The sequence below is a fragment of the Lynx rufus genome, unplaced genomic scaffold (genome assembly GCF_022079265.1).
Source record: "Lynx rufus isolate CCGP_SWC_20201006 ecotype Redwood Valley unplaced genomic scaffold, mLynRuf1.p SCAF_24, whole genome shotgun sequence".
In the NCBI taxonomy this organism is placed as follows: domain Eukaryota; kingdom Metazoa; phylum Chordata; class Mammalia; order Carnivora; family Felidae; genus Lynx; species Lynx rufus.
Window position 1 is genome coordinate 3,076,740 of NW_025814839.1, and position 25,466 is coordinate 3,102,205.

The window sequence follows — 25,466 nt, forward strand, 5'->3', positions numbered from 1 at the left end:
GGTAAGGGCAGAGGGAGAGAGGGAGAGACAGACTCCCAAGCAGGCTTTGTGCTGTCAGTGCAGAGCCCAACACGGGCTCCAACTCATGAACTATGACATTGTGACCTGAGCCAAGATCAAGAGTTGGACGCTTAACTAACTGGGCCACCCAGGCACCCCAAGACTATGTAAGATATTTCTTGGCACAATGCCTGGTAGAACTCGGTGGGCTTTAGCAGGGCCTGGCCCACGGTAGATACTAGAAAAATATCTGTTGACTGACTAGCCATTCTCCATGTTTTCATACCCAACCCCACTGAACTTAAAAACACTGAAAAGAAACAATTCGACCAATGTGCACATTAGTTAAAAGAAAAAACTTTACGTCTTTTGCATTTTCGTGTGCATGTTACTCCAGGAAACTATACATTTTTAAATGCTCAGAGGCTAAAAAACTGCATTTTTGGGGTGCCTGGGTGGCTCAGTTGGTTAAGTGTCTGACTCTTGATTTCAGCTCAGGTCATGATCTTGCGGTTCATGAGTCTAAGCCCCGCATCAGGCTCTGCACTGACAGTGCGAAGCCTGCTTGGGATTCTTTCTCTCCCCTCTCTGCTCCTACCCTGCTTGCTCTCTCTCTCTTATAAAATGAAATATGAAATGAAATGAAATGAAATGAGTAAGTAAAAACTGCATTTTTAAAGAAATCACTGACTACATTTTGATGACTGGGCAAATTTATTCATTTAAAAATTTGCCCTGGCTGAGTATTTCATTTTTTTTTTATTAGAGAGAGAGAGAGAGAGAGAGAGAGAGAGAATGAGAGAGAGCACACATGTGCGTTGGGGAGGGGTAGAGGGAGAGAGAGAATCTCAAGTAGGTTCCATGCTCAGCATGGAGCCTGATGCCTGATGTGGGGCTCAATCCCATGACCCTGGGTTCCTGACTTTTGTTTTGATCCTGATATCAGAAGTTGGACACTCAAGTGACTGAGGCACCCAGGTGCCCCTGGCTGAGTATTTCAAATTCTGACTGGAAAACAAGAGTGTAATGAAAGGTTAGTGCTATTTTCTATTTATTTTATTTATATACATACATATATATTTTAAAAGTTACTTTTCATTTTTTAATTACACAAATGATACATTTTCAAAGTAGGAAAACTCAGAGATACAGGTAAGCAATGGGTCTTAACTCTATCCTTCTAGATTTTTTTCCTTTGGACACACATACATATGTTTTATTACAATAATCCCTGCCTCTCCAAAAAAAAACCTTTCAAAAATAACAAAAACCCAACAGTAGAAATAAAGGTAGACTGGGTCCTAAATGTACCACAAGCACTCATTCATACTATATACAAGTCTATGTGCATTCATTTCAACTTCAACATTTAAAATCTAAATTGATGCTGTTAAAATGATACTAAAAGATTCCACCTGAAACACCAGCCATTGAAGAATAACTAGAACTTGATTCAGGCATGCTGCTGCTAAAGAGCCAAGTATTACTTTTTTCATTAAAATAAGTAGCTTTCTAGTACTGCATCCTTTGAAGAGAACAATGTCTTGCTGGTTCAGCCACAGTGCTTCACATATATGGTTACTATTCTTCATTCATTCTGGTGTCCTTGAAAATATTCATCAAACATAGAAGAAGACTCATCTTCATGTTCCTGACACAAAGAACAAAATAGAAAATATTCATTTCCCCTAAGGTAGACCTAGTATGTGCTTACGTATTTTTCAGGTAATGCCCTACCAGGAGATAATGCCCAACTGCATTTTAGGTGATATTTTACAGTGACAAAAGGCATGAGTGATAGAATTTTTCCAGCTAAGTGGTAAATCAAAGTGCCTGTATCTCATTGGAAGCACTTCTCACTTGAGTTTACACCTGCTGATTCTCAGCTACTTTGCTGAGATAGCGGCCTACGATGACTACCACCAGGCTTCCCAGTGACATGTGAGGGCAGCCCAAGTTCAATTGGATTTCATCTCCTCTCTGCACATGCCCCCACGCCCTGAGAACAAAGAAACTTAATAATACTGTAGCCTCAATAACAGGGAGTAGAACTGATACTGCTTGTTGAGCAAAGATGTCAATTTCAGAGATCTCCCAGAAAAGCCCAGATTACCACTGCTGTAAGACAAAATTCAAGGAGTTGCTGGGAATATGTAAGAGGCCACTGAGTGCTGGCAAACATTGATACCAAAAGCCAATAATCAAAATTACCTTTGGTTCTTTGAATTCTAAGTCTTCTCCATACTGAATGGCAAAATCAATATGCTGTAACACAATGTTCATGCTTTCTTCATCTGACTGATCATAAGGTAAAAATCGAACCATGCTGTAGTCATCAATCTACAAGTTGGGAATTTCAGAAAGGGTCATTCTGAAGCTGTACAAGACTCAACTTTCAACTTACATTTTCGTTTATAACCATTTATACTTCCGATTTAAAACATCTGCATGTGGAAGGAGGGGGAGGAGGGACAGACACAGAACAACAGCAAATCATCATTGATTTTTCTGGCCTCTGACCTCCCGGATACTCATTAACTTACTATTTAACTAGACACTTACTGTTTCATACGCATTTATCTGAATTCAACAACCACCAGGAATTTAAAAAGGACACAGACAGTTCTGACCTCCCCCAGAAAGCTTAGAATAGTAGACACATCAGTTAACTTATCAGCTACTGCCAATAACTACTTCTAAATTAAACTCCTGAGAGGTGCCTGGGTGGCTCAGCTGGTTAAGTGTCTGACTCTTGATTTCGGCTCAGGTCATGATCCCTGTATCAGGCTATGTGCTGGGTGTGGGACCTGCTTAAGATTCTCTCTCTCCCTCTGCCCCTCCCCATGTGTGCATATACGTGTGCTCTCATAAATAAGTAAGTAAGTAAGTAAGTAATTTAAGCAACAGACTGGCCACAGCCTGCCCCTACCTTCCTCCCTTTTGCAAGGAATAGGGTTGGACTCTGCTTCCTGTAATAGTGGCCACTGACTGGCTATGGGTAAACAGCTGACCAGGCTATGGTCAGGTTATGGTCGGGTTTAAAAAAAAAAACAAACCTGATGAGAGCCTGCGTGGCTCAGTGGGCTAAGCATCTGACTCTTGATTTAGGCTCAGGTCATAATGTCATTGGTTTGTGAGTTCAAGCCCCACATCGGGATCTCTGCTGTGAGCACAGAGCCAGCTTCAGATCCTCTGTATCCCCCTCTCTCTGTCCCTCCCCACTGGTTCTCTCTCTCCTCTCTCTCAAAATAAATAAACTTAAAAAAAAAACAACAAACTTGAAAGCTTACCAGTCCACATATAGCTTTAGTCAATTTTTTGAATTTTTTGCTTCTTAAGTCACTTGCAGAATCATCTAATAAAGAATACATGTCTGGATCTAGAAACCTTCGAAGGAGAGAAAAATGATGAATAAAATGAAGAATAAATCAGGAACTAGTTTTGTAGACTGACAGAATGTCACATCTCTGCAATTAAAATCTGATGATAATGGAAGAAGTGAACTCACTTTTCAATTTCCTTTTTAGCTTTCTTGCTCAGCAGATCCATTTTTGTCATGATGTTAACTTGTGGAATTTCTAGAGAGATCATGGCACTCAGGGCTGCCAAGATGCCAGAGATGAACTGAAGGAGGAAACAGAAAAGGGAAGATAAATTAATTGTTGCCAATAAAATTTGCTGGTCTCTGCATAAAAGAGAGGCTTTTACTCCTCACTGGAACAAAACTGGCCTAAGTAAAAGAAATGCTAATCCTAAAGAAAAGACAGTCCATTCATCAGATGGTTGACCCTTGGTTTCCAAAGGTGAGAATAAAGAAGAAAGAGGTAGATTTAATTTACAGTGATCGTAAATTACAATTGTAAATTACCAAGCCTGGCTGGCTTGGTCATCTGAGCACACAACTCTTGATCTTGGGGCTGTAAGTTTAAGCCCCACATGGGTGTAGGAATTACTTAAATATAAAATCTTAAAAAAAAAATTTACAGTGATCACAAACCTCAATCTAGATGTTTAACTTCTTTTCATCGAATATTCCTTAAGAGCGATTAATGGGAAATACAGTTCATAAGCTAGACCAAAGGCCCTCAGAGAATCAAAAATAGACTTATAAACTATACACTTGCTTTATTTTTCTTGGTAAGTAGTTCCCCCAAATCTATATGATATCATATTTTGACTTAAAAATACATCATTATAATAACTGAATAAGGGATACTAAATAATTCTGGAATATAGTTTTGAAATGTCCAGAATCACACAGTGATTAAAGAAGACTGTCACCTGCGTATACCCATGACTAAAAAATCGGTATGATTGATCTAAACCTTGAATGACTCCACCATGAATTGAGAGTCAACGAGAAAAACTCCACAGACTCGGAACTCCCACTGTTCCAGTTGCTGGACTAGTTGTTTCATCACAGGCAGGTGCGTATACAGCTCAATCTGACCTACATGAAGAATAATAACAAGACTATTATAAACAGGAAATATGTGAACTCATTAAATTACGTGAAAAAAAATTTTCTAAAAATGGTTAATAAAGGGAATCAAAAGCAAGTGCTACAAAGGTGTGTGTTGTTTGGGAATATTCATCAAGCTGTATGCTTGGGATATATGCACTTTTCTGTAGGTTCAATTAAAAGCAAGGGAAAATAACGTGAGGGCACAAATGATCACATCTAGGTTAGACTCAAGTCTAAAATTCACAATTTTGAGGCAGCTTGGTGGCTCAGTCAAACACCTGACTCTTGATTTTGGCTTGGGTCATGATCTAATGGTTCGTGAGATTTAGCCCCATGTCGGGAGCCTGCTTGGGATTCTCTCTCTGCCTCTCTCCTGCATGTGCTTGCTCTCTCTCTCTGTCTCTCTCTCTCTCTCTCAAAATAAATAAATAAATATTAAAAAAAAAATAGGGGGGGCGCCTGGGTGGCGCAGTCGGTTAAGCGTCCGACTTCAGCCAGGTCACGATCTCGCGGTCCGTGAGTTCGAGCCCCGCGTCGGGCTCTGGGCTGATGGCTCAGAGCCTGGAGCCTGTTTCCGATTCTGTGTCTCCCTCTCTCTCTGCCCCTCCCCCGTTCATGCTCTGTCTCTCTCTGTCCCAAAAATAAATAAACGTTGAAAAAAAAAAAAAAAAAAAAAATTTAAGAAAAAAAAAATAGGGGCGCCTGGATGGCTCAGTTGGTTAAGCATCCAATTTTGGCTCAGGTCGTGATCTCACGGTTTGTGGGTTCGAGCCCCACATTGGGCTCTCTGCTGTCAGCACAGAGCCCGCTTTGGATCCTCTGTCCCCCCCACCTCCTGCCCCTCCCCAGCTCGTTCTCTCTTTCTCTCTCTTTCAAAATAAATAAATAAGCATTAAAAGATAAATAAAATAAAATTCACAATTTGGCTTAAGAAGTTGTGCGTGATTATGTGTCCCCCACCAGCCTCACCTCATGACATTTCCCTGGGTTTTCAGTACTCCAGCCACACTGGCCTTCTCAGTGCCCCAAACCCATCTCACTTTTTCCTGTCTCAAGGCTTTTGGCATGCTGTGCCCTCTGCCTGGACCATGGTTCCCTCACCTTCACCTCACAGCCCAGCTTACGGGCCACTTGATCAGAAGACTCCTAATCTTGCTATGTGGGGGTGTGTACTACTCCTGTGGAGAACCTACCAAAAATGAATATTAAACAATAATTTGGGTGATTTTGTTCATTCTGTTTAGCACTTCCACTTGACTGAGGGCTCCGTGAGAGCAAAGGCCATGGCTTCCTGGCTCTGTATGGTATTCCCAGCATACAAAGTAAACCCTCAGTAAACTCATGAATGAGTTAGAGTCAATGAATAAGAGCTTTGTACTTCACTGCAATATGGTTTAGAGCTACAAAGGCTCAGTCCACTTTTTCTCACTGAGGACAGAGCCAGCACAACTTCAAGGAAAAGGTCATGTTCAAATTGTAGACTTACCTGGACAGTCAAAAAGGATATAGTCATCCTCTACGTGGCCAAGACAGTTCTCTAGCCAGTCAAAATTATTGGCAAAGTATTCCATGCAAAATACCAATCCTCCATTGGGACCAAACCGCAGACAGTCATCCTCCATGACATCATCCACCTCGATCAGCTCTCGAATGTCTGCAAAAGATAGACAGGGCCCAGAATATAAGAACATCCATTCAAAAATTGTTACCCTCACTAGTGAGAGTTAATAATTATATAAAAAAATCACATATATGAAACTATTCCTGTACATGATTATTCACTTCTGATCAAGTAGCAGTATTTGTGGGAACTAATTAAATAAATTACTATATAGCCAGATACTGGAATCCTATGAAGCCATAAAAAGGAGAAGTTCTTTTAAGTATGCATGTGATACAGTCTTCCAGGTCTACTTTTTTATTTTTATTTTTTAACGTTTATTTTAGAGAGAGAGAGAGAGCGTGGACACAGAGACAGAGAGACAGATCGAGAGGGAGACACAGAATCTGAAGCAGGCTCTAGGCTCCCAGCTGTCAGCACACAGCCCGACGTGGGGCTCCAACCTGCAGACCACGAGATCATGACCAAAGCTGAAGTTGGACGTTTAACCGAATGAGCCATCTAGGCGGCCCTCCCAGGTATACTTTCAAGTGAAAAGTTTAAGGTACAGAACTCTGTGTAAAAATGCCATCATATGTGTCAACAACAAAAAGACAAAGATTCACTATATACATAATAATACACATATGCGATTTTATATGCACAGACTCTATACGGAAAAACATCCTACAAACTGGCAACACTGGATGCCTCCAGGTAGGGGAGCTGATTAATGAGACACAGAGCTGGGAGGGAGACGTTTTCTTGTATACTTACTCTTTGTACCTTTTGCATTTTGAACCATGTGAATATATACTACTTATTCTAAAACAAGTACAACAAAACCAAACCAAGAAAACCAACTGCTATTTCTTAACATCATGACCTCAGGGAAGCTATGTAACCTCTCTGCATCTCACTTTATTTATAAAATGGCGGACAAATCATATATGCTGGGGTAGGATGAAGACTCCATGGGATAATGTAGCTAAATCACCTATAGCAGGAGCTTAAAAATTCTGGTATATGTATAGTTCTTCTCTACTACTAATTTTGGAAATTTATTCCTTATAACTTTCTACCACAGGTTTTTTATGTTTGTGCTCAAACCTACAATCTCTAGGGGCACCTGGGTGGCTAAGTCGGTTAGGCGTCCATCTTCGGACTAGGTCATGATCCTGAGTTCAAGCCCTGTGTCAGGCTCTGTGCTGACAGCTCAGAGCCTGGAGCCTGTTTTGGATTCTGTGTCTCTCTCTCTGCCCCTCCCCTGCTCATGTTCTGTCTCTCTCTCCCCAAAATAAATAAACATTAAAAAACAAAACCAAACAAAACTATAATCTCTGTTCACAGAGAAATGCCTCACTCATAGCCATGTTTATATGGGTAATACCTTCCTATGCACTTCCTCTCCCTATCAAGGGGATAAACATCTGACCCAAGTTGAGACAATAAAATAGGTCTTCTAAAAGGATGACTCAAGGGGTGCCTGGGTGGCTCAGTCAGTTAAGCATTCGACTTTGGCTCAGGTCATGATCTCACAGTTCATGGGTTGCTCTCTGTGCTGACAGCTCAGAGCTTACAGCCTGCTTCAGATTCTGTGTCTCTCTCTCTCTCTCTCTCTCTCTCTCTCTCTCTCTCTCTCTCTCTCTGCCCCTCCTCCATTCGTGTTCTATCTCTCAAAAATAAATAAATTTAAAAAAATTTTTTTAATTAAAAAAATAAAATAAAATAAAAGGACACAAGTCAGTCATTAAGACACCTGGACCAGAAAGGGATGTGAACCTGAAGTTGGAGGCACTTTGCTGGGCCACCTGAAGCGGAGAAAGCTGGTCTGTAAGAGAGAGAAAAAGGCAGAGAAAGACAGAAAGCCGGCTTTAGTTTGTTAGTTTTTGTGTTTTGGGTTCTAGTCTCTCATAAAGCCTTCCTCTTGGGTTTTGTAAGAGATTCCCTTATTCATTCTAAATAATCCTTTTATATAAGCTGGCTTGAGTGCTTTTTGTTGGGTGCAACGAAACAATCCCAAAGCAATGCAATGATGTTTTTTCAAGGAAGATGACTATTCAACCTGCCTCCTCCACCCCACTCGCACCCACTTCCAGCCACTCTAACGTCCTGATGGCACAAATATCATTGATAGAAATCAGAAGCCAACCAAAGAGAATTTCCCATATTCCCACCACCACTATTACATGGTGCCTTCCACCCTGCCTTCCCTCTGCTTGCAGGGAAGAAGCACCCCACTCCAGGGACGCCTGGTGGTTCAGTCAGTGGAGCATGCAATTCTTGATCGCGACATTAAGTTTGAGCCCCATGTTGATTCTATTTCTTAAAAATAGAAGAGATAATTTCTTAAAAAAAAAAAAAAGCCCCCCACTCTTAGTGAAGGCAAAACCCTCCACTTGTTTGGGATTTCCCCTCCCTTTCTCACTCGTGAAGTTATTCCCACCGTCTGGCATTTTCAGTTTCTTTTTCTACTGGATCATTCTCTTCAGCAATCAAGTCCGATCCAGTGTTCCAGTTAGCATCTCCAACGTTAAAAGGAAACCTCCCTTGACCTTCCTATCCCCTCCAGTTCTCATCCCACTTCTCTGCTCCTTTCACAGTGAAACTTTGTCTCCTGTCTGCGTCACTGCATCACCTCCGGGCCACTCTTCAAACCGCTCTGCTGAAACCTCTAGGCACAGTCACCACCAACCACTTCCATGTCCCCAAGTCTAACACCCACTTCTGTCCTCATCTTACATGAACTCCTAACCATCAAGAACATCATCAAGCACAAGCTCTTTCTTGAAACTGTCTCTCCTCCTGGCTTCTGTGATACAACATTTTTCTGGCTTTCCTATCTCACTGACTCCACTGCCTCCACCAGACTTCGGAAGATCAGACAACTTCAAGGCTTGGCCTTGGGTTCTCTTCTCTCACCATACTTCCTCCTGAGATGATCTCATCCAGGCCTGGAGGCTTATGTTCTGTCTATATGCTGCTGATTTGCCAACTTATATCTCTAGGCCAGACCTTGTCCCAGAGTCCCAGACTATTATATCCAATTGGTTCCCTGACGCTGCCTCTTAGATATGTCAGACATCTCCAGCTTAGTAAGTGCAAAGAGAACTGCCCTAAACCTAAACAGACTTGTCCTCCTTCCTGGTAAATGGTACCACATGCTCTCTTCAGCAATTCAGGACACTCAAGTCAGAGATCTAAGAGTCACCCTTGATGATTCCTCCCTTTCTTACACCCTTCTGGTTCACTCTCCCACAGAATGCTAATTCCATTTGCAAAGTAGATACCAAATCCATCTGCTTCTTTCCATCTGTACCATAACCACACTGGTCCAAGCCACCTAGACATTTTCAAGAGCCATACTGCTAGTCCCTGCTACTCCTGACCCCTAGAATCTCTGTTTTTCATCTGGGAGTCAGTATCTTTAAAAATGTATATTGGGGCACCTGGGTGGCTCAGTGAGTTAAGCATCCAACTCTTGATTTTGGCTCAGGTCATGACCTCACAGTTCATGAGTTCGAGCCCCTTGTTGGGGCTGACTGTGCAGAGCCTGCTTGGGATTCTCTCTCTGCCCCTCTCCCCACTTGTGCTTGCTCTCTCTCTCAAAATTAATAAATAAACTTAAAAAAAAAAAGATGACTGTATTTCTTTAAAAAAAAAAAGTATATCGGATGTCAATCCCCTCCTCTGCTTTAAACCCTCCAACGGTACTCTACTGCTGACAGGTACTATAGATTGAATGTTTGTGTCCCCTTGAAATTCCTATGTTGAATACCTAATGCCCAAGGTGAAAATATTAGGACATGGAGCCTTTGGGAGGCAACTGGGTCATGAAGATGGTGTCTCATGAATGGGGTTAGTGCTCTAATAAAAGAGGCCCCAGAGAGGTCCCTTGTCCCCTTCCATAATATGAGGACATGGGAGTCAGCAGTCTGCCACCTAGAAGATGTCCTTGACCAGAACCTGACTCTGCTGGCATCCTGATCTTGGACTTCCAGCCTCCAGAACCATGAAAAACACATTTCTGTTGTTTATAAGCTGCCCTGCCTGTGGGGTTTTGTTAAGGCAGCTCAAGTGGACTAAGAACACAGGATAAAACCCAAACTTCTCATGTCCTACTGGCACTTCTTTGCTTCACTCATGTTCCAGCTCGTTGACATACTTGCTTTTTCTGGAACACACCAAACCCCTTCCTGTCTCTAGGCTGTTTATTGCCCTGACGTTCCCTCATCTTGGAAGGCCTCTCTCCTGCTTGGTGAGCACATTACTAACATCATCAGGTCTGGGTCCAAATCTCCCTTCCTGAGACTTTTCCCCGACTACCCTTCCTAAACCAACTTCCCCACTTACTCCCTCTCATCAGCCTATTTGCAATCCTTAGGACAATCTGCAATGTTTATAAAGCATGTGCTCAACTGAATGAATAAATTAAAAGAATTTTAAAAAACAAAACAGGCTGCTTAATTATACTATGATCAGCAGTAAACCTGATTCACCACAGCAGGACTAAGCATGAAAGGGACAGAAGGGAAGTGTGACAAGGGAGGAGTCTACTCACTTAATTCTTAAACAAAGACCAGGAAAGGATACTGTCACCTATGTCCACATGAGTGGATGTCACCAAATGACATTCAGCCTCATGCTGTTCACTATAAAACAGGGAAGCAAACTGTAGTAATTAAAAATTTCAGCTTTTGTGCCAAGCAGCCTGCACTTATGGTTTCTCCACCCCCTTATTTTTCCTGAAGGAGGGGGAAGGCCCTGCTGAGGACTCACCAGCCATCACAGAGTAGTTGAAGTGTTCTGCTGCAGGATCTAGGTTCACAACTTGGACAGATCGATTGAGGGCTTCACAGTGCTGGACCATGGTGGCACAGTAGGTGCTCTGTAACGTCACAAGGCATGAGGGGTCAAAGCAACAGGCAGAGTGGTACAGCCCCCTACACCCCCAGGAGGACTCTCCATATCCCTTGGTTAGTATCCACTAAGGGTAAAACTATGCCTTTATTGACCAAAAATCTGACTGAAAACAGGAAAGGTACTGGGCTGGGAGTCAGGGACACCAGACTGGGCTGCAGATCCAGACCTGGCTGGGACTCATGCGTAACTTTAGGGAAATTGCTTCTCTACTTTGCTCATTTGTTTCCTTCCTTCCTTCCTTCCTTCCTTCCTTCCTTCCTTCCTTCCTTCCTTCCTCCCTTCCTTCCTCCCTCCCTCCCTCCCTCCCTCCCTCTTCTTTTTTTTTTTTTAAGGTTTTATGCTTGTTTGTTTATTTAATTTAAAAACTTTTTTTTAGGGGCGGCTGGGTGGCGCAGTCGGTTAAGCGTCCGACTTCAGCCAGGTCACGATCTCGCGGTCCGTGAGTTCGAGCCCCGCGTCGGGCTCTGGGCTGATGGCTCAGAGCCTGGAGCCTGTTTCCGATTCTGTGTCTCCCTCTCTCTCTGCCCCTCCCCCGTTCATGCTCTGTCTCTCTCTGTCCCAAAAATAAATAAACGTTGAAAAAAAAAAAAATTTAAAAACTTTTTTTTAACCTTTATTCAGTTTTGAGAGACAGAAACAGAGCATGAGTGGGGGAGAAGCAGAGAGAGAGAGGGAGACATAGAATCTGAAGCAGGCTCCAGGCTCCAAGCTGTCAGCAGAGAGCCCAACATGGGGCACAAATCCACAAACCATGAGAGCATGACCTGAGCCAAGGTCAGACACTTAACTGACTGAGCCACCCAAGTGCCCCTATTTATTTTTTGAGAGAGAGTGGGTGGGGGGGGGCAGAGAGGAGAAACAGAATCCCAAGCAGGCTCCACACCATTAGCACAGAGCCATATGCAGGGCTCGAATTCATGAACTGCGAGATCATAACCCGAGCGAAGAACAAGAGTTAGACGCTTAACCGACTAAGCCACCCAGGTGCTCCTTAAGATTTTAAGTAATCTCTACACCCAACATGGGGCTTGAATTTATAACCCTGAGATCAAGAGATGCATGCTGTGCGGCATGAACCAGCCAGGTGCCCCCCTGCTCAGTTTTCTAATCTCTTAACTGGGATGACCTCTACGATCACTAAGGCTCCCTGCTGCTCTAACATGCAAAAAGTGGAATTTAAGAAGATTTCTGATCATACCATGCAGCACACACAATGTCTATGTAACACACAATATCCTTACCAGGATGATTACAGTCCAAACAAAGATTTAGGTAGGGTGGTCAGGGATGATGTCCCTGAGGGGGGAATGTTTGAGCCAAGGGATGTGAATGTGCTTGCCAGCCAGGGGAAGAATATTTCAAGATGAGAGCACACTGAGGTCAATAAATAGCCTAGAGATAGGCTATCAGTTTGCAACTTTTGGTTTAGAGAATTCTTTACCCCTCACGTAATCCTTAACACACTATGTTAAAATCTCTAGGCTACCTGTCTGTCTTTCCTACTCTCTATTTAAGGGCAGGGATGTGTTGGGGTGCCTGGGTGACTCGGACGAGTATACGACTCTTGATTTCAGCTCAGGTGGTGATCCCAGGGTTGTGGGATTGAGCCCTGTGTCAGGCTCCATGCCCAGTGTGGACCCTGCTTGAGATTTTCTCTCTCTCTCTCTCTCTCTCTCTCTCTGTTTTCCCTTCTCTCTCTGTCCCTCTCTCCCACTTGTGCGTTCTCTAAAATTGAAAAAAAGAAGAGAAAAAAGAAAAGAAAGAAAGAAAAAAAAAAAAGGGCAAGGATGTGTCTTATTCAGTTTTACAAGCCCAGAAACTAGCATGGCACCTGATACATAATAAATGCTTGATAATTGTTTCTAATTGGCTGACTTAATATGTTCAGATATAAACTCTACAAGGGCAGAAATGTGTGTATGTTTGTGTATGTGTGTTTTATTCACTATACAACCCCCGGGGCCCAGAACAGTGCCTGGCAAAAAGAACATGCTCAGTGAGTACTTTGGATAGCAGGCATCAAAAATTTAGAGAAAGGTACTTGTCTAACACAGTCAGAAAATTCATCTGGGGGCACCTGGGTGGCTCAGTCAGTTAAGCGTCCAACTTCAGCTCAGGTCACGGTCTCACGGTTTGTGAGTTCGAGCCCCGCATCAGGCTCTGTGCTGACAGCTCGGAGCCTGGAGCCTGCTTCAGATTCTGTGTCTCCCTTGCTCTCTGCCCCTCCCGTGCTCATGCTCTGTCTCTCTTTGTCTCTCTCAAAAATGAATACACGTTAAAAAAAGTTAAAAAAAAGAAAAAGAAAAGAAAATTGATCTGGAATATAGAAGATAACTTCTATTACCCTTTCTCCTCAGTGACTTTTCACATACCATTCTCTCTGCCTAACAGGAGGCCCTCTCCATGCATCACACTATATTTTAATTAACAAGACACCTATCAGTCTTCCCAAATAGACTACAGGCACTGGGTAGGCAAGGGCTATATTACAGTCACATGTAGATCTCCTGCACCCAGAAGAGGTCAAGCCTTAGAACAGTGTCTTCAAGATTGAAGCCAGACAACACTTCCAGACTCCAGAGCTTTTCACACTCCTGTTATTTGACCAGTATCTTCACCATTTCTGCAATATCTGAATGACCCTCATATCACTCTGCTAATACTTGCTTACAAGAAAAAAATAATCTCTATTGTAAACAGGAAGCTAGGTATATTTATCATAACATGAAGGTAACCGTAAAATTAAATTAACCGTAAAATTAAAGGTACCTTAAAAGGTACCTTTAAGGGTCTATTTGTTCTAGCTAAATACAAATGTCTGTCAAAAGCTCTAAGATCCGACCTCTGAAGAGACCTGGGGATTAAAGAAGTGTTAGATATACAAGCACCAAACTGCCAATTTCACCTCAATGCAAACTGAAAGAGAATTGAAAAGGGAGTAACTTTCTCAATACATGATTCAATATTCACTAATGTTAGGTCCATGTACCTCCTAAAAGCGCCTCAAATACCAGAAGTCCACGTCTAAACCTCTAAGAAACAGTGATTAACGAGACCACACTTGAACCTTCTATGAGCGCGAGAGGGCCGGATTCTGGAGTTACACAAAACGATTCAAATTCCAGCCGTCACTTACTTACTAGCTGTGTGATCCTGGGCAAAGAACTTAACCTGTGTCTCGTTTTCTGTAAAATGAGAATAGGACTTCTCGCACAGTGTTTAAACGCAGTATCTGGGGTACAGGCACATGATAAACACTAGCAACCATCGTTAGTTACTCCACTTTCAAAACCACAACAAAAAGAGCACTGAAGCACAGACTGCAGAGGCGAGCTGCCCAGGGTCCCCAGAAAACACAAGCACCGGTCCCGCCGACAGGACCAGAACCTCCCTGCCTCCCACGAGCTCGGACTTTTCTCTTCTTCTCCGGCCAAATGCTCACCTTCCCGCTGCCTGCCGGGCCCATGACCAGCTGCGCATACCGAGGCATATCGGCACTCCAAGTCCCGGGTGCTGCTGGCGGCTCGACACAAGGTCCCACCGCCCCGCTCCCTTCAGCCTTCGCGCGGCGCTGACTGAATTCCGGGAACACGACTTGCGAACCAATCGCAATCCAAAGTCCTTCTGTACCTTCCGCTCTGCTACATCCCTGACTACGGAGCATCCCGCAGGTCACACCTCGTGTGAAACGCGTTCTCAGGAAACTTCGGGGAGGGCGGGAGGGCGGTTCGCGTGTGCGCAGAAGTAGTTGACGGAAATAGGCGGTTGGTAGGCTCGAGACGCTTGGTTGCCTTGGTGATAACGGTTAACGGACCACACTCAGCATCCCTGAGTCTGGGGCTTTGGTCCTTGGTTTGTGTACCGAGGTTTGACCTATATGGTGACTCTCAAGATTTTCAAATTTGTAAAGGGTCTGGAATACTAAGGTGCAAGGCACCTCCTGTTTTAGGGGACATGTATATTTCCTTCTCGTGACTGATCCCTTCCACAAAAAAGATGCAAACGTGCAAGCGCGCCATCAACTAAAGAACTCCTGCCCCTCCCCCAATTTAACTCCTGCGTCGCGCATCTGCCCTCCCCGCTCTCCCGAAGCTATTCGGGCAGTGTCCGGAGCGCATCGGAGGGGGCTAGAATACCGCGTCCTCCTCTTCACCCGCGATATCGCCCGGCCTGACGCACGCGTGCTGACGGGGGAGGGGAGAGGGGAAAGCCGCTTCCGCACGCCGCTCGAGGTCCGGGCACCCGGGAGGAGATGCCGGGCCAGGGTCCGGTGTCCGACTGGACAGAATGCAGCTCTTCTGCAGAGCCTCCCGCAGTGGCCAGAACCGAGGGTGGCGGCGGCGGGTGAGGCTGAGGGGCCCTGACGGGTTAGGGAGGACGGCGACCGACCCTGGGTCGCGATCCCTAGTGGAGGAGGGGGTGGGAGTTGACTGCTCCAATAGACTGGTCCCCAGTGCACTGAAGCGAGAGGAGGGAGAACCTTTGTTGTGGCCGGGGTGGAACAAATGGAAGCCGACTCACAGTTTAGGGGAAGGGCTTGTGAGATAAGGTTGAGTGTTGGTGCAATGACTAAACGCGGTGATTGCGACAATTGCCTGGGTGCATTTTTCTGCCCCGAGGGGGCGCTGCGAAACCTGCTGGAAAATATGCCGTCTGGTCACAGGATCTCTACAAAAAGAGGGGGTGGGGGATAGAGCAGAAAGGGAGGTTCAACGGAGGACTTCCAAGTCAATAAATCAGTGCTGTATGTGCGACATTAGCCACCTTCGTGTCCAAGGGATTCATAATGCCAATGAGACAGATAATTAGGGATATTAGAGGCACCTTGATCTTGATATTTTCTTCCCACATAAGTTTTTCTTCATAAATCCATTTTATTTTAAGCAGGGTGGGTTTTTTTGTTTTTTGTTTTTTCATTTTTGTGTTTTGTTTTGTTTTTACTACTATTTACTGGATGCTGAAGACAATTAGTCTTCGGTACCTCCTCATCCCTTCCATCAGTTATTACCTAAAAGTGAGAGCTGCCGGGTGTTTCTCTCCAATTCAGCACACAGTCATGGCTCCTGCCCTATAAAACAAAATGACCATAATGTACTGAAGACTTTTAAAGATGTGGTCTTGTCTTTCTTTTCCGTTCATTACAGTGCTTGACAAAGTGTGGGATCCTAAATGTATCAAGAGATAAATGAACACTTGGTCACTGAATAAACTGAAGGAAGAGACAAGGAAGGGAGTTTTGTCTTAATTTGAAAAAAGAAAAAAGAACTTGTACAAAAATAGAAATATTCCAGACCAATTTATCAGTTCCAGTACACCTTAATTACATACAGTAAAGAACAAGATAGTCTTCTCCATAGCAAGTTACTTGATTAAAAATAAAGAGAGCAAGAAAATGCCACGGATAACACAGAAGCCCAAACTACTTTATTGGGCTCAAAGTAGGAATTAGATTAAAAAGGCTATAAAAGTAAGTCCAAATCTGGCTTAAAGCAAATCCTTTCTAGTAAAAACCTCAGATAACTCACTTTGAAAAAGCCTGGAGCCATTAGGATATAACCAGGATTAGAGGAGAAAATTTACAAGATGTTCTGTCTGATGGAAACATGAAAAGTAAAAAGCATACTCGACACTGCCCTTTTTTCATTTAAAATACTTTTTAGAAATACGTTTATTTATTTATTTTTGAGGCAAAGTGTGCCTGTGCGCGAGTAGGGGAGGGGCAGACAGGGAGACTGGAGACAGAAGATTCCAAGCGGGCTGGGAGCTCAAACCACCAACGAGGAGACCATCACCTGAGCCTAAATTAAGAATGAGTTTCTCAACAGACTCAGCCACCCAGGCGTCCCTAAAATAGGTGCTTTCTTTAATGTTTATAAAGCTGTCAATTATTGCATATTATTTAAATCTTTTTTTCCCCAACAGATCACCTGGACTTTCTTATTATCAGAATTCCAAAGGTATTGGTGAGTAGAGCATATACAACAGATAATACCTATAAATAACATGGTTTAGAGATGCTAATTTTGCTATAACTACAAACACAATGGAGTTTTAAAAATAGACTTTATTGGCATCCTGAACTTAAAATTTTAGGGGGTGCCTGGGTGGCTCAGTCGGTTGGGCATCCGACTTCGGCTTAGGTCATGATCTCACGGTTCGTGGGTTCGAGCCCCCTGTTGGGCTCTGTGCTGACAGCTCAGAGCCTGGAGCCTGCTTCGGAGTCTCTCCCTCTGCCCCTCATGCTCTGTATCTCTCTCTCCTTCAGATATAAATAAACATTAAAAAGAACAATCCAGGTTTTTTCTCTTGTTAAGATATCTAATATCAAGTATTTATTTTTTTAAAAATTGTTTAAAAAAAATTTTTTTTTCAACGTTTATTTATTTTTGGGACAGAGAGAGACAGAGCATGAACGGGGGAGGGGCAGAGAGAGAGGGAGACACAGAATCGGAAACAGGCTCCAGGCTCTGAGCCATCAGCCAAGAGCCTGACGCGGGGCTCGAACTCACGGACCGCGAGATCGTGACCTGGCTGAAGTCGGACGCTTAACCGACTGCGCCACCCAGGCGCCCCTAAAAATTGTTTTTAAGGGTTTTTAAAAAATGTTTATTTTGACAGAAGGAGTGCGCATGCACATGGGGGAGGGGCAGAGAGAGGGGTACAGAGGATCTGAAGGGGGTTTTGTGCTCACAGCAGAGAGCCTGATGCAGGGCTCAAACTCAAGAACCTTGAGGTCAATGACTGGAGCTGAAGTGGATGCTTAGGATGCTTAACCTACTGAGCCACCCAGGCGCCCCCCACATCAAGCATTTTAAAAAGAGTACTTCAAAATAGCAATGAATCTGAAAAGAATTGTGTTTATAACTGATGTTTGAAATGTCCCAGGTATGGCCTGGGGTTTATACACAAATTGAAGGGAAAAGTTCTGACTAGAATAACTTCAAAGGATGTCAAATATTTCTCATTACTGCTATGTTCCCTCTCACTTGAAATAAAGGATAAAACTTCTGGAATTAAGAGAGTAACACAGAACCCCAAAGGCCTCTCACTAATTTCTGGTTGCGGTGAGGGGAGCAATTTCAATTCTACGATGTATAAACTTAGATTCACTTTATTTTTCCTTGGCAATTTTATAGTCCTTACAGTTACCTCAGAAAAACACAGACATATATGATTGTGTATATACATAAAAATGCATATGTACATATAAATAAAGTGGTTGCTTTAAAATGAAATTGCTGGATCATATGGCAATTTTATATTTAATTTTTTGAGGAACCACCACACTGTTTCCACAGCCGCTGCACCATTTTACATTCTCACCAGCAATGCACAGGGTTCCAATTTCTCCACATGCTAGCTAACACTTGTTTTCGTTTAAAAAATTTTTTTAATGTTTATTTTTAAGAGAGAAAGAGGGACAGAGCTCAAGCGGACAAGGGCAGAGAGGGAGGCACAGAATCGGAATCAGGCCCCAGGCTCCGAGCCGTCAGCTCAGAGCCCAACTTGGGCTCAAACTCACGAACTGTGAGATCATGACCTGAGCCGCTTAACTGACTCACCCAGGCGCTCCTGTTTTCATTTTTTCAAGTTTGTTTTTATTTATTTTGAGAGAAAGAGACAGCAAGCAGAGGAGGGGTAGAGAGAAAGGGAGACAGAATCCCAGGTTGGCTCTGTGCTGTTAGCAGAGAGCCCGAAGCAGGGCTCAAACTCACGAACCATGAGATCATGACCTAAGCTGAAGTCAAGAGTTAGACAACCAACTGAGCCACCCAGACACCTTCATTTTTTTTTTTTTTTTTTTTGGTGATAATTACCCTTATGGGTATGAAATGATACTTCATTGTTACTTTGTGTTTCCCTAATAGTGAGCATCTTTTCTTGTGCTTATTGGCCTTTTGTGTGTCTTACTTGGAGACATCCAGTCTATTCAAGTCCTATGCTCATTTTTCAATTGGGTGTTTGTCACTGAGTTTAACTGTTATCTTTAAATGTTTAATTTTCTGTGAAGAAAGGCTACCAAGCTTTTGACAAGTTAAATTTTAGTCCAGGCTATAATACGCATCTCAGAAATAATGAATAGCAGGGATACAAAAGATATAGTCTTAGATAATTAGCCCACATTTATCACTCGAAAAAGGATTTAAAAAAAAATAAGCTTTTATTACTATAGATTCCAAATTATATTTTAAGGGTCATAATGACATAATTTCCAGATAATTGTTTCTTTGTTGGCAAACTAGTGAGTCCTTTAGTATGCAAATATAACACTTACTTATCTGCATTAACTCTCCAATTTGTCAAAATCTTTTTCTTTTTTTTAATTTTTTAGATGTTTATTTATTTTTGAGAGAGGGAGACGGAGTGCAAGCAGGGGAGGGGCAGAGTGAGAGGGAGACGCAGAATCCAAAGCCAGCTCTGGGCTCCAGGCTCTTGGCTATCAGCACAGGGCCCGACACCGGGCTTGAATCCATGAACTCTGAGATCATGACCTGAGCTGAAGTCGGATGCTTGACCAACTGAGTCACCCAGGCATCCCTGTCAAAATCTTGAAGAAATAAATAACTAAAATTTAATATGTAAAATTGTAATGGACTTTGTTGTCAATACTGAAACAAAAGTGTGCTTATTTAATTCAACTTACTGAATATAAACTTTTAACTTAAAAATCTGTTCTGCCAGCTTTATTTGTAATAGCCTAAAACTGGAAACAACCCAAATGTCACCATCAGGTGGATAGATATATATCAAGAATAAAAAGGAATGAACTATTGTTACACATCACATAGATGGATTTCAGTATAATTATGCTGAGTGAAAGAAGCCAGACACAAACAGAATATATGCTGTATGTTTACATTTATATCAAACTCAAGAAAATGCAAACTACTCTATAGTGATACTAACTGTAGTGATAGAAAGCACATCACTGGTTGCCTGGAGCGGGAGAGTGTGTGGGGACTTGGGGAGTGTTTCAAAGAGTTATTTCCTGGTTAAATTTCACCAGATACTGTTTTCCCCCAAACTGTTAATGAAGTTTTTACCCTAGAATAAGTTACTGATCTCAATATGTCTGAAACTGAAAACTAGTTTCATTCTCCTAGATATGTCTCAAATTGCATTTTGTATTAAAAGACTATTAGTCTACCCACATCGGTATTAAAATCATGAACAGAAATTATGTAAAAATAAGTTTTAGTAAATTTCTGCAAAGCCCTTTGTGTTTTAACACTGCCTCATTAAAGGTATAAAATTTGTGTTATTCTATTTTCTATCTTGAGTTTAATACTAACATACTAAAATCAAATGAATGATAAAATATTGTAAATCTTTAAAGTGCAAGTCTTGCATGCATATTCTTGTCTAGTATAGTTTGACATACGATAAACTAAACAACATAGTTTGCATCTCACCTGAGTTCAAAATAATGTAGTCTATATATAATTATATATATATAGAGAGAGAGACAGAGAGAAAATATTTGTAAATATCTTAGACTTTTGTATGCTCTCAAACCAAATGGCATATCATACAGCCTCTTGAACTTTAACAGAGTGACTCATATTCCTACTGCAGGGTAGTCAGGGACATGTGTAAATATATAGATATTAATAATTAATTTATTGAGTACATCTTTGCTCATGAAATTCACCTAATAATGTCCTGCCCACAGACAGAATCAAAGACGGACCCAACACACACATAGCCAAGCTGCAAGAGTTATGGAAAACTCCTCAAATTCAAGCAATTAACATCCCTAAATCAATGACAGATGCGTCTTTTCTAAAGGTATGCTAACTAAATACCAATGCTTTATTTAAATGCCAAATTCTTTGTATTCAGAGCTGAACTTTTTATTGGAGATCTGCTGCTTAGAGGGTAAGGCACTTGAGAAGACAAGGTACACCCAGCATATTGTCTAGGACTCCATAAATATCTGTGGAGTAAACTCAGGAATGTATGCAAGGATTTTATCATTATAGATTTCTCATCATAAGAGTTCATTTAGGGCTTCATGATACTTGACATCTAATGTACCTTCACTCAGAAAGCTTAATGGCCCTGAGGAAAGTTAGATTCCAGAGATGGAAACCCAAACTCCTAGATTTCACTGAAGGACTGCAAAATTAGAGGCAAGCTAATAAAGAAAATGGCAATAAGCATTTTAGAACTCTTGAACCTCTATTACCTATTAAAGGTCATATCTGCCAGATGTGTCCCTGTTAGAGGAAAGCAAATTAAGGTTACAAAAGATCTGTGCAAATTGGTCAGATTTTTTTGACCAGCATTTTGAGTTTTCACTGAATTTATTACCTGTTCAGTTCAGTAAATCCCGTGTGTGTATACACACATACAGACACAGTGTAGCCTTGCATTTTAAGTGAGTGTTACCTTCTAAAATCAGCAAGTGAAAATCTTAAGTCAAAATTACTTTCATCAAAGACCGATAGACTATTCCCCAGTTTGTTCAACACAGTTATTCTTCTGGTGCTAGAAAAGACTATTTCTTTAGTTAAGACTAAGTAGAGTAGTTGAGTAGTTGAGATAACCACATGATACCTCAAAAATATTTGGAAGATGCCCACATTCACTGAGAGGCACACAGGAACTATGTCTCACTGACAGAACAGCGAATCTCTACTCTCCTTTTTTTTTCCTTTTTAAACGTTTATTCACGTTTTGATAGAGACAGAGCATAAGTGGGGGAGGGGCAGAGAGGGAGGGAGACACAGAATCAAGAGGGAAGCTCCAGGCTCTGAACTGACAGCGGGGCTTGAGCTCACAGACTGTGAGATCAACCTGAACCGAAGTCGGACACTTAACCGACTGAGCCACCCAGGTGCCCCAACTCTCCTTATTCTTCTAGATCACTGGTTCTCAAACTTCATTGGGCATTTGAATCACTTGAGTGCAAACAGGAGGCAGGGTCACTTGTACTGTTTAAATGGCCATTTCTTTCTTTTCTTTCTCTCTCTTTTTGGACAAATTAAGATAGTTGAATTGGAATAAATAAAAATACAGATGGTTCAGCTGTCCTGAACATTCAGCCTTTCAGATAAAGAATCTTGGCAACCTCTGTTCTACAATGCCTATAAACCTTGTTTGTATTTTAGCAGCCAGACTTCACCTTAGGCCAGAAGCGTTATCTGTGCAGCATTGCTAAGATCTATAATGCAAACTACCTGCGGATATTAATGAAGAAGCAGTATATGCATGTGATCCAGCGCAACTCACAAAAGCCAGGCAGGTGCACCTCATTCGTTTCTCACTAGTTCTGGCAAGAAACAAGAGGGCCTTCTAACAGAGCTGGTCTGTATGACAGGTATCTTCACTCATCACAGAAGCCGCCTCATTTCTCGTCACTCACAAAAGCAGCATTACCCCTGCACCACATGGCGACACCAGTTGGAGAGAGTGGACTTGGGGCCTTCTAACATCGCAGCTGCACCTGCACCTGAAATGATCCTGCAATATTCACTCTGGCGACCAGTGAGAAACAAAGAAGGGTCTGTTTCTTATTGTTTAAAAGGAGGAAAATATATCCCAATTTTATCTGAAGGGTAGCTAAATGAGATGAAAGCTTGTTTCCTAATATGTTCATTTTGCTACATTCAGAGTAGGTTAGACAAAAAGCACAAAAGGATGTTATCTTATGGTCTCTTTACTGATCTGACTGGAACATGCCACTCCTTTTAGAACATCTTTTGTGGAATTGTAAAAATTTCTTGATCAGCTAGAAATATGGAAGACTGCCCTTTTTAGTAATTCCCACTCAAATTTAAAATAATACAAACACTTCCAAAAGGAGCATATGGTTGCTTCTGCACAGGGGACTACTATAAACAAAAAAGGAAAGAAAAAAGAAAATAAGCCTGATTATTCAACCTTACTACAATAGTGAGCTTTGCATTTCAGGGTTAATAAGTCACAGGAGAATTCAGAGATTGAAAGAGTCTTTTTGGTGATACTGGCAGCTTAATAAAAAGAATCTGTATGGTCTTCTACATGCATTAGACAGTTGTTCATTTCACTGGCTCCAATTAAGATACTTCTCTTTCTTACAGTTTAAAAACTGGATATGCATCCAAAACAAGATGTAAGTCACTGAAGATTTTTAGAAAACCAGGCAGACTGTTCATGCAATCAGGTAAATGTGGATTTTTTTTTTTTAATGTTTATTTTTGAGAGAGAAAGAGAGCATGATTGGAGGAGGAGCAGAGAGAGGGAGACAGAACTCGGAGCAGGCTCCAGGCTCTGAGCTGTCAGCACAGAGCCTGACACAGGGCTCAAACTCACAGACCGCGAGATTATGACCTGAGCCAAAGTCGGACGCTTAATTGACTGAGCCACCCAGGTGCCACCCCCCCTTTTTTAAACACGGAATTTTAAAATAGCATTTTTAAAGATCTTATGTTAAAAAATACATTTTTTAAATGTTTATTTTTGAGAGGGAGAGTGTGAGCAGGGGAGGGGCAGAGACAGACAGGGACAGAGGATCTGAAGCAGACTGCACCAACAGCAGAGAGCCAGATGCAGGACTTTAACTCATGAACCAGAGATCATGACCTGAGCCAAAATCAGATGCTCAACAGACTTAGCCACCCAGGTGCCCCGTGCTTAAAAAATACTAACCCAATATAGTTTCATTTCTATTACAGAAGACATTAAAAATATAGAATATTATTTGCTTTTAATTCTCCAAATAAAATAAATATGAAATATAGTTTCTGCGTTTATCTAAATGGACATGCTGCTGAGGGGAGTAAAATTCAAGGCACTTCTAATTCTAAACAAAGGTATTCATAATATCACGGTCGGAGACTTAACAGAGAATGAATTTCTGAGAACTCACAGCCACAAACATGAGTTTTTTAAGCCATAGCATTTTTATGAGATAGTGTCATTTTTGGATAGACAACATATTTTATATAGCATCATAGTTTACAAAGGGCTGTATCACCTATATCATTTTGTTTAATATTCAACAACCCAGTGGAAGCAAGCCAACCAAGTGGTATTATCACAATTTTATGGGGCAACTCAGAAAAATCTAGACTTGGTAAGAATCAGCATAAAGGATCCTTCTATCACAAGTACAGAATACCACAAAATGAAAAAGGCAAAAGAGGAAGAAAGAATGCTCAGAAGTATTCCTCAGAATTGATAACGTGGAGAGGACTAAGTGGAAGTTAAACAATTTCCTAGTTGCTACACAATGAGTAGAGAAGTGGGTAGGAAGGAAGTGGGGAAGTTAGGCCTTCTGAACTCCTGGCTCCTTGCTGTATGACAGTGCTGCTCAGCTCTGCTTAAATACCATAGTATACCTGTCCGAGAAATGAGGGAAATGGCAGGGGAAAAAGTAAGTCTGGGTCCAGAAAGAATAGCTGGATGAACTGCAGTGCAGATAGGGGGAAAGTGTCTGTGGTCACCAATGGAAGGGAGATGGGCAAGGACTTCAGGCTTACTGAGATGAGACTGCTGAAGCCGTAACTTTCGCATAACCAAGAGATTTTGAAAGCAAAGAGAAAACAAGACTCAGTAACAGAGAATTTGCTATAAGTTGGCCTGAATACAGTACTTACTACGACTCTTACTTTACAAAGTTAAGACATTTGGGGGAAGGGAGAAGTGATTAAGTTTTGAAAATTGCAGGCCATTTATTTCTGTGAAAGGTTATTACTAAGATAGGCCATTTTGAAGGTTGTTCTTATGTACAGATCTCAATATTCAGGATGAAATACAACTTTATTTCCAAAACAGATATTATAAACTTATTTTCCTTTCAGTTTCTACAAATGATTCTGAATCATACATGAATGAAGAAAAAAAGGAAGAAGATTTACTAAATAAGTATATGCAATCAATGTCAATTGAAGAACAAGAACATGTGATGTTAACTTGACAATCTTGTCTTGTGAGTCAATGAGGTGCCAAAGGTGGGGGGTTGGGGTTGTGAATTGTGTCCTCTCTCTACATTTAGGATAGTATTGTTATTCACCAGTAAGTCATTAAGTAATTTTAGTTTGTTCAGAAACTTTTACAACAGTGTAATTGGTTTGATGTAGTTCCATGTGCTAATTGATACTTGTGTAATAAAATTTATGTGTAATATTTGCTTGTATTTCTAGCTAGATACAATTAAAAATTTTCTTGTGGCTTAAAATTGAATTATTTTTCTTTAACCCTGAGAGGTAAATTGTATAATTATTTTTCTGCTTACAGTAAGTCCTAAAACAGCAACATTGGAATTCCCTACAAATTATTTTCTTGACTGGGCTAAGGAAAGCCCTGAAATATCCTGATACAGAACAGCACTTGATAGACATAGCACCCTGATTTGTAAAGAAGGTGCTTAATAAATATTTGCTGCTTGAAAACAACTTAAAAATATCAATTTGCCCTATTTTATGAAAATTGCCACACAAACACTTGGCCTCTCAAGCTAGAGTTGGGAGTAACTGTACTAATCAGAGGATT

The 25,466-nt window shown here is 41.7% G+C and overlaps 2 protein-coding genes across 3 annotated transcripts; one reads left to right on the plus strand and one right to left on the minus strand.

Annotated features, from left to right (window-relative positions):
* Nucleotides 1-1,041: 1,041 nt before the first annotated feature.
* On the minus strand, nt 1,042-16,648 carry GPN3 (GPN-loop GTPase 3). 2 transcript variants are annotated; one of them, XM_047088306.1, is made up of 9 exons: nt 14,431-16,648; nt 10,845-10,953; nt 7,825-7,896; nt 5,952-6,119; nt 4,326-4,450; nt 3,509-3,624; nt 3,291-3,387; nt 2,212-2,340; nt 1,042-1,651 (listed from the first exon to the last, which is right to left on the minus strand). In XM_047088306.1, exons 1-9 carry the CDS (start codon nt 14,650-14,652, stop codon nt 1,589-1,591), a joined length of 1,101 nt encoding a protein of 366 aa, XP_046944262.1. In that variant the 5' UTR covers nt 14,653-16,648; the 3' UTR covers nt 1,042-1,588. The 2 variants fall into 2 exon arrangements, with proteins under 2 accessions (XP_046944262.1, XP_046944263.1); XM_047088307.1 differs by lacking the exon at nt 7,825-7,896 and having other exon boundaries at nt 14,431-16,397.
* FAM216A (family with sequence similarity 216 member A) lies at nt 15,218-25,140 on the plus strand. The gene is made up of 7 exons (XM_047088308.1): nt 15,218-15,332; nt 16,911-16,951; nt 20,662-20,777; nt 22,103-22,232; nt 22,312-22,495; nt 23,054-23,136; nt 24,776-25,140. Exons 1-7 carry the CDS (start codon nt 15,241-15,243, stop codon nt 24,889-24,891), a joined length of 762 nt encoding a protein of 253 aa, XP_046944264.1. The 5' UTR covers nt 15,218-15,240; the 3' UTR covers nt 24,892-25,140.
* The last annotated feature ends 326 nt before the right edge of the window (nt 25,141-25,466 follow it).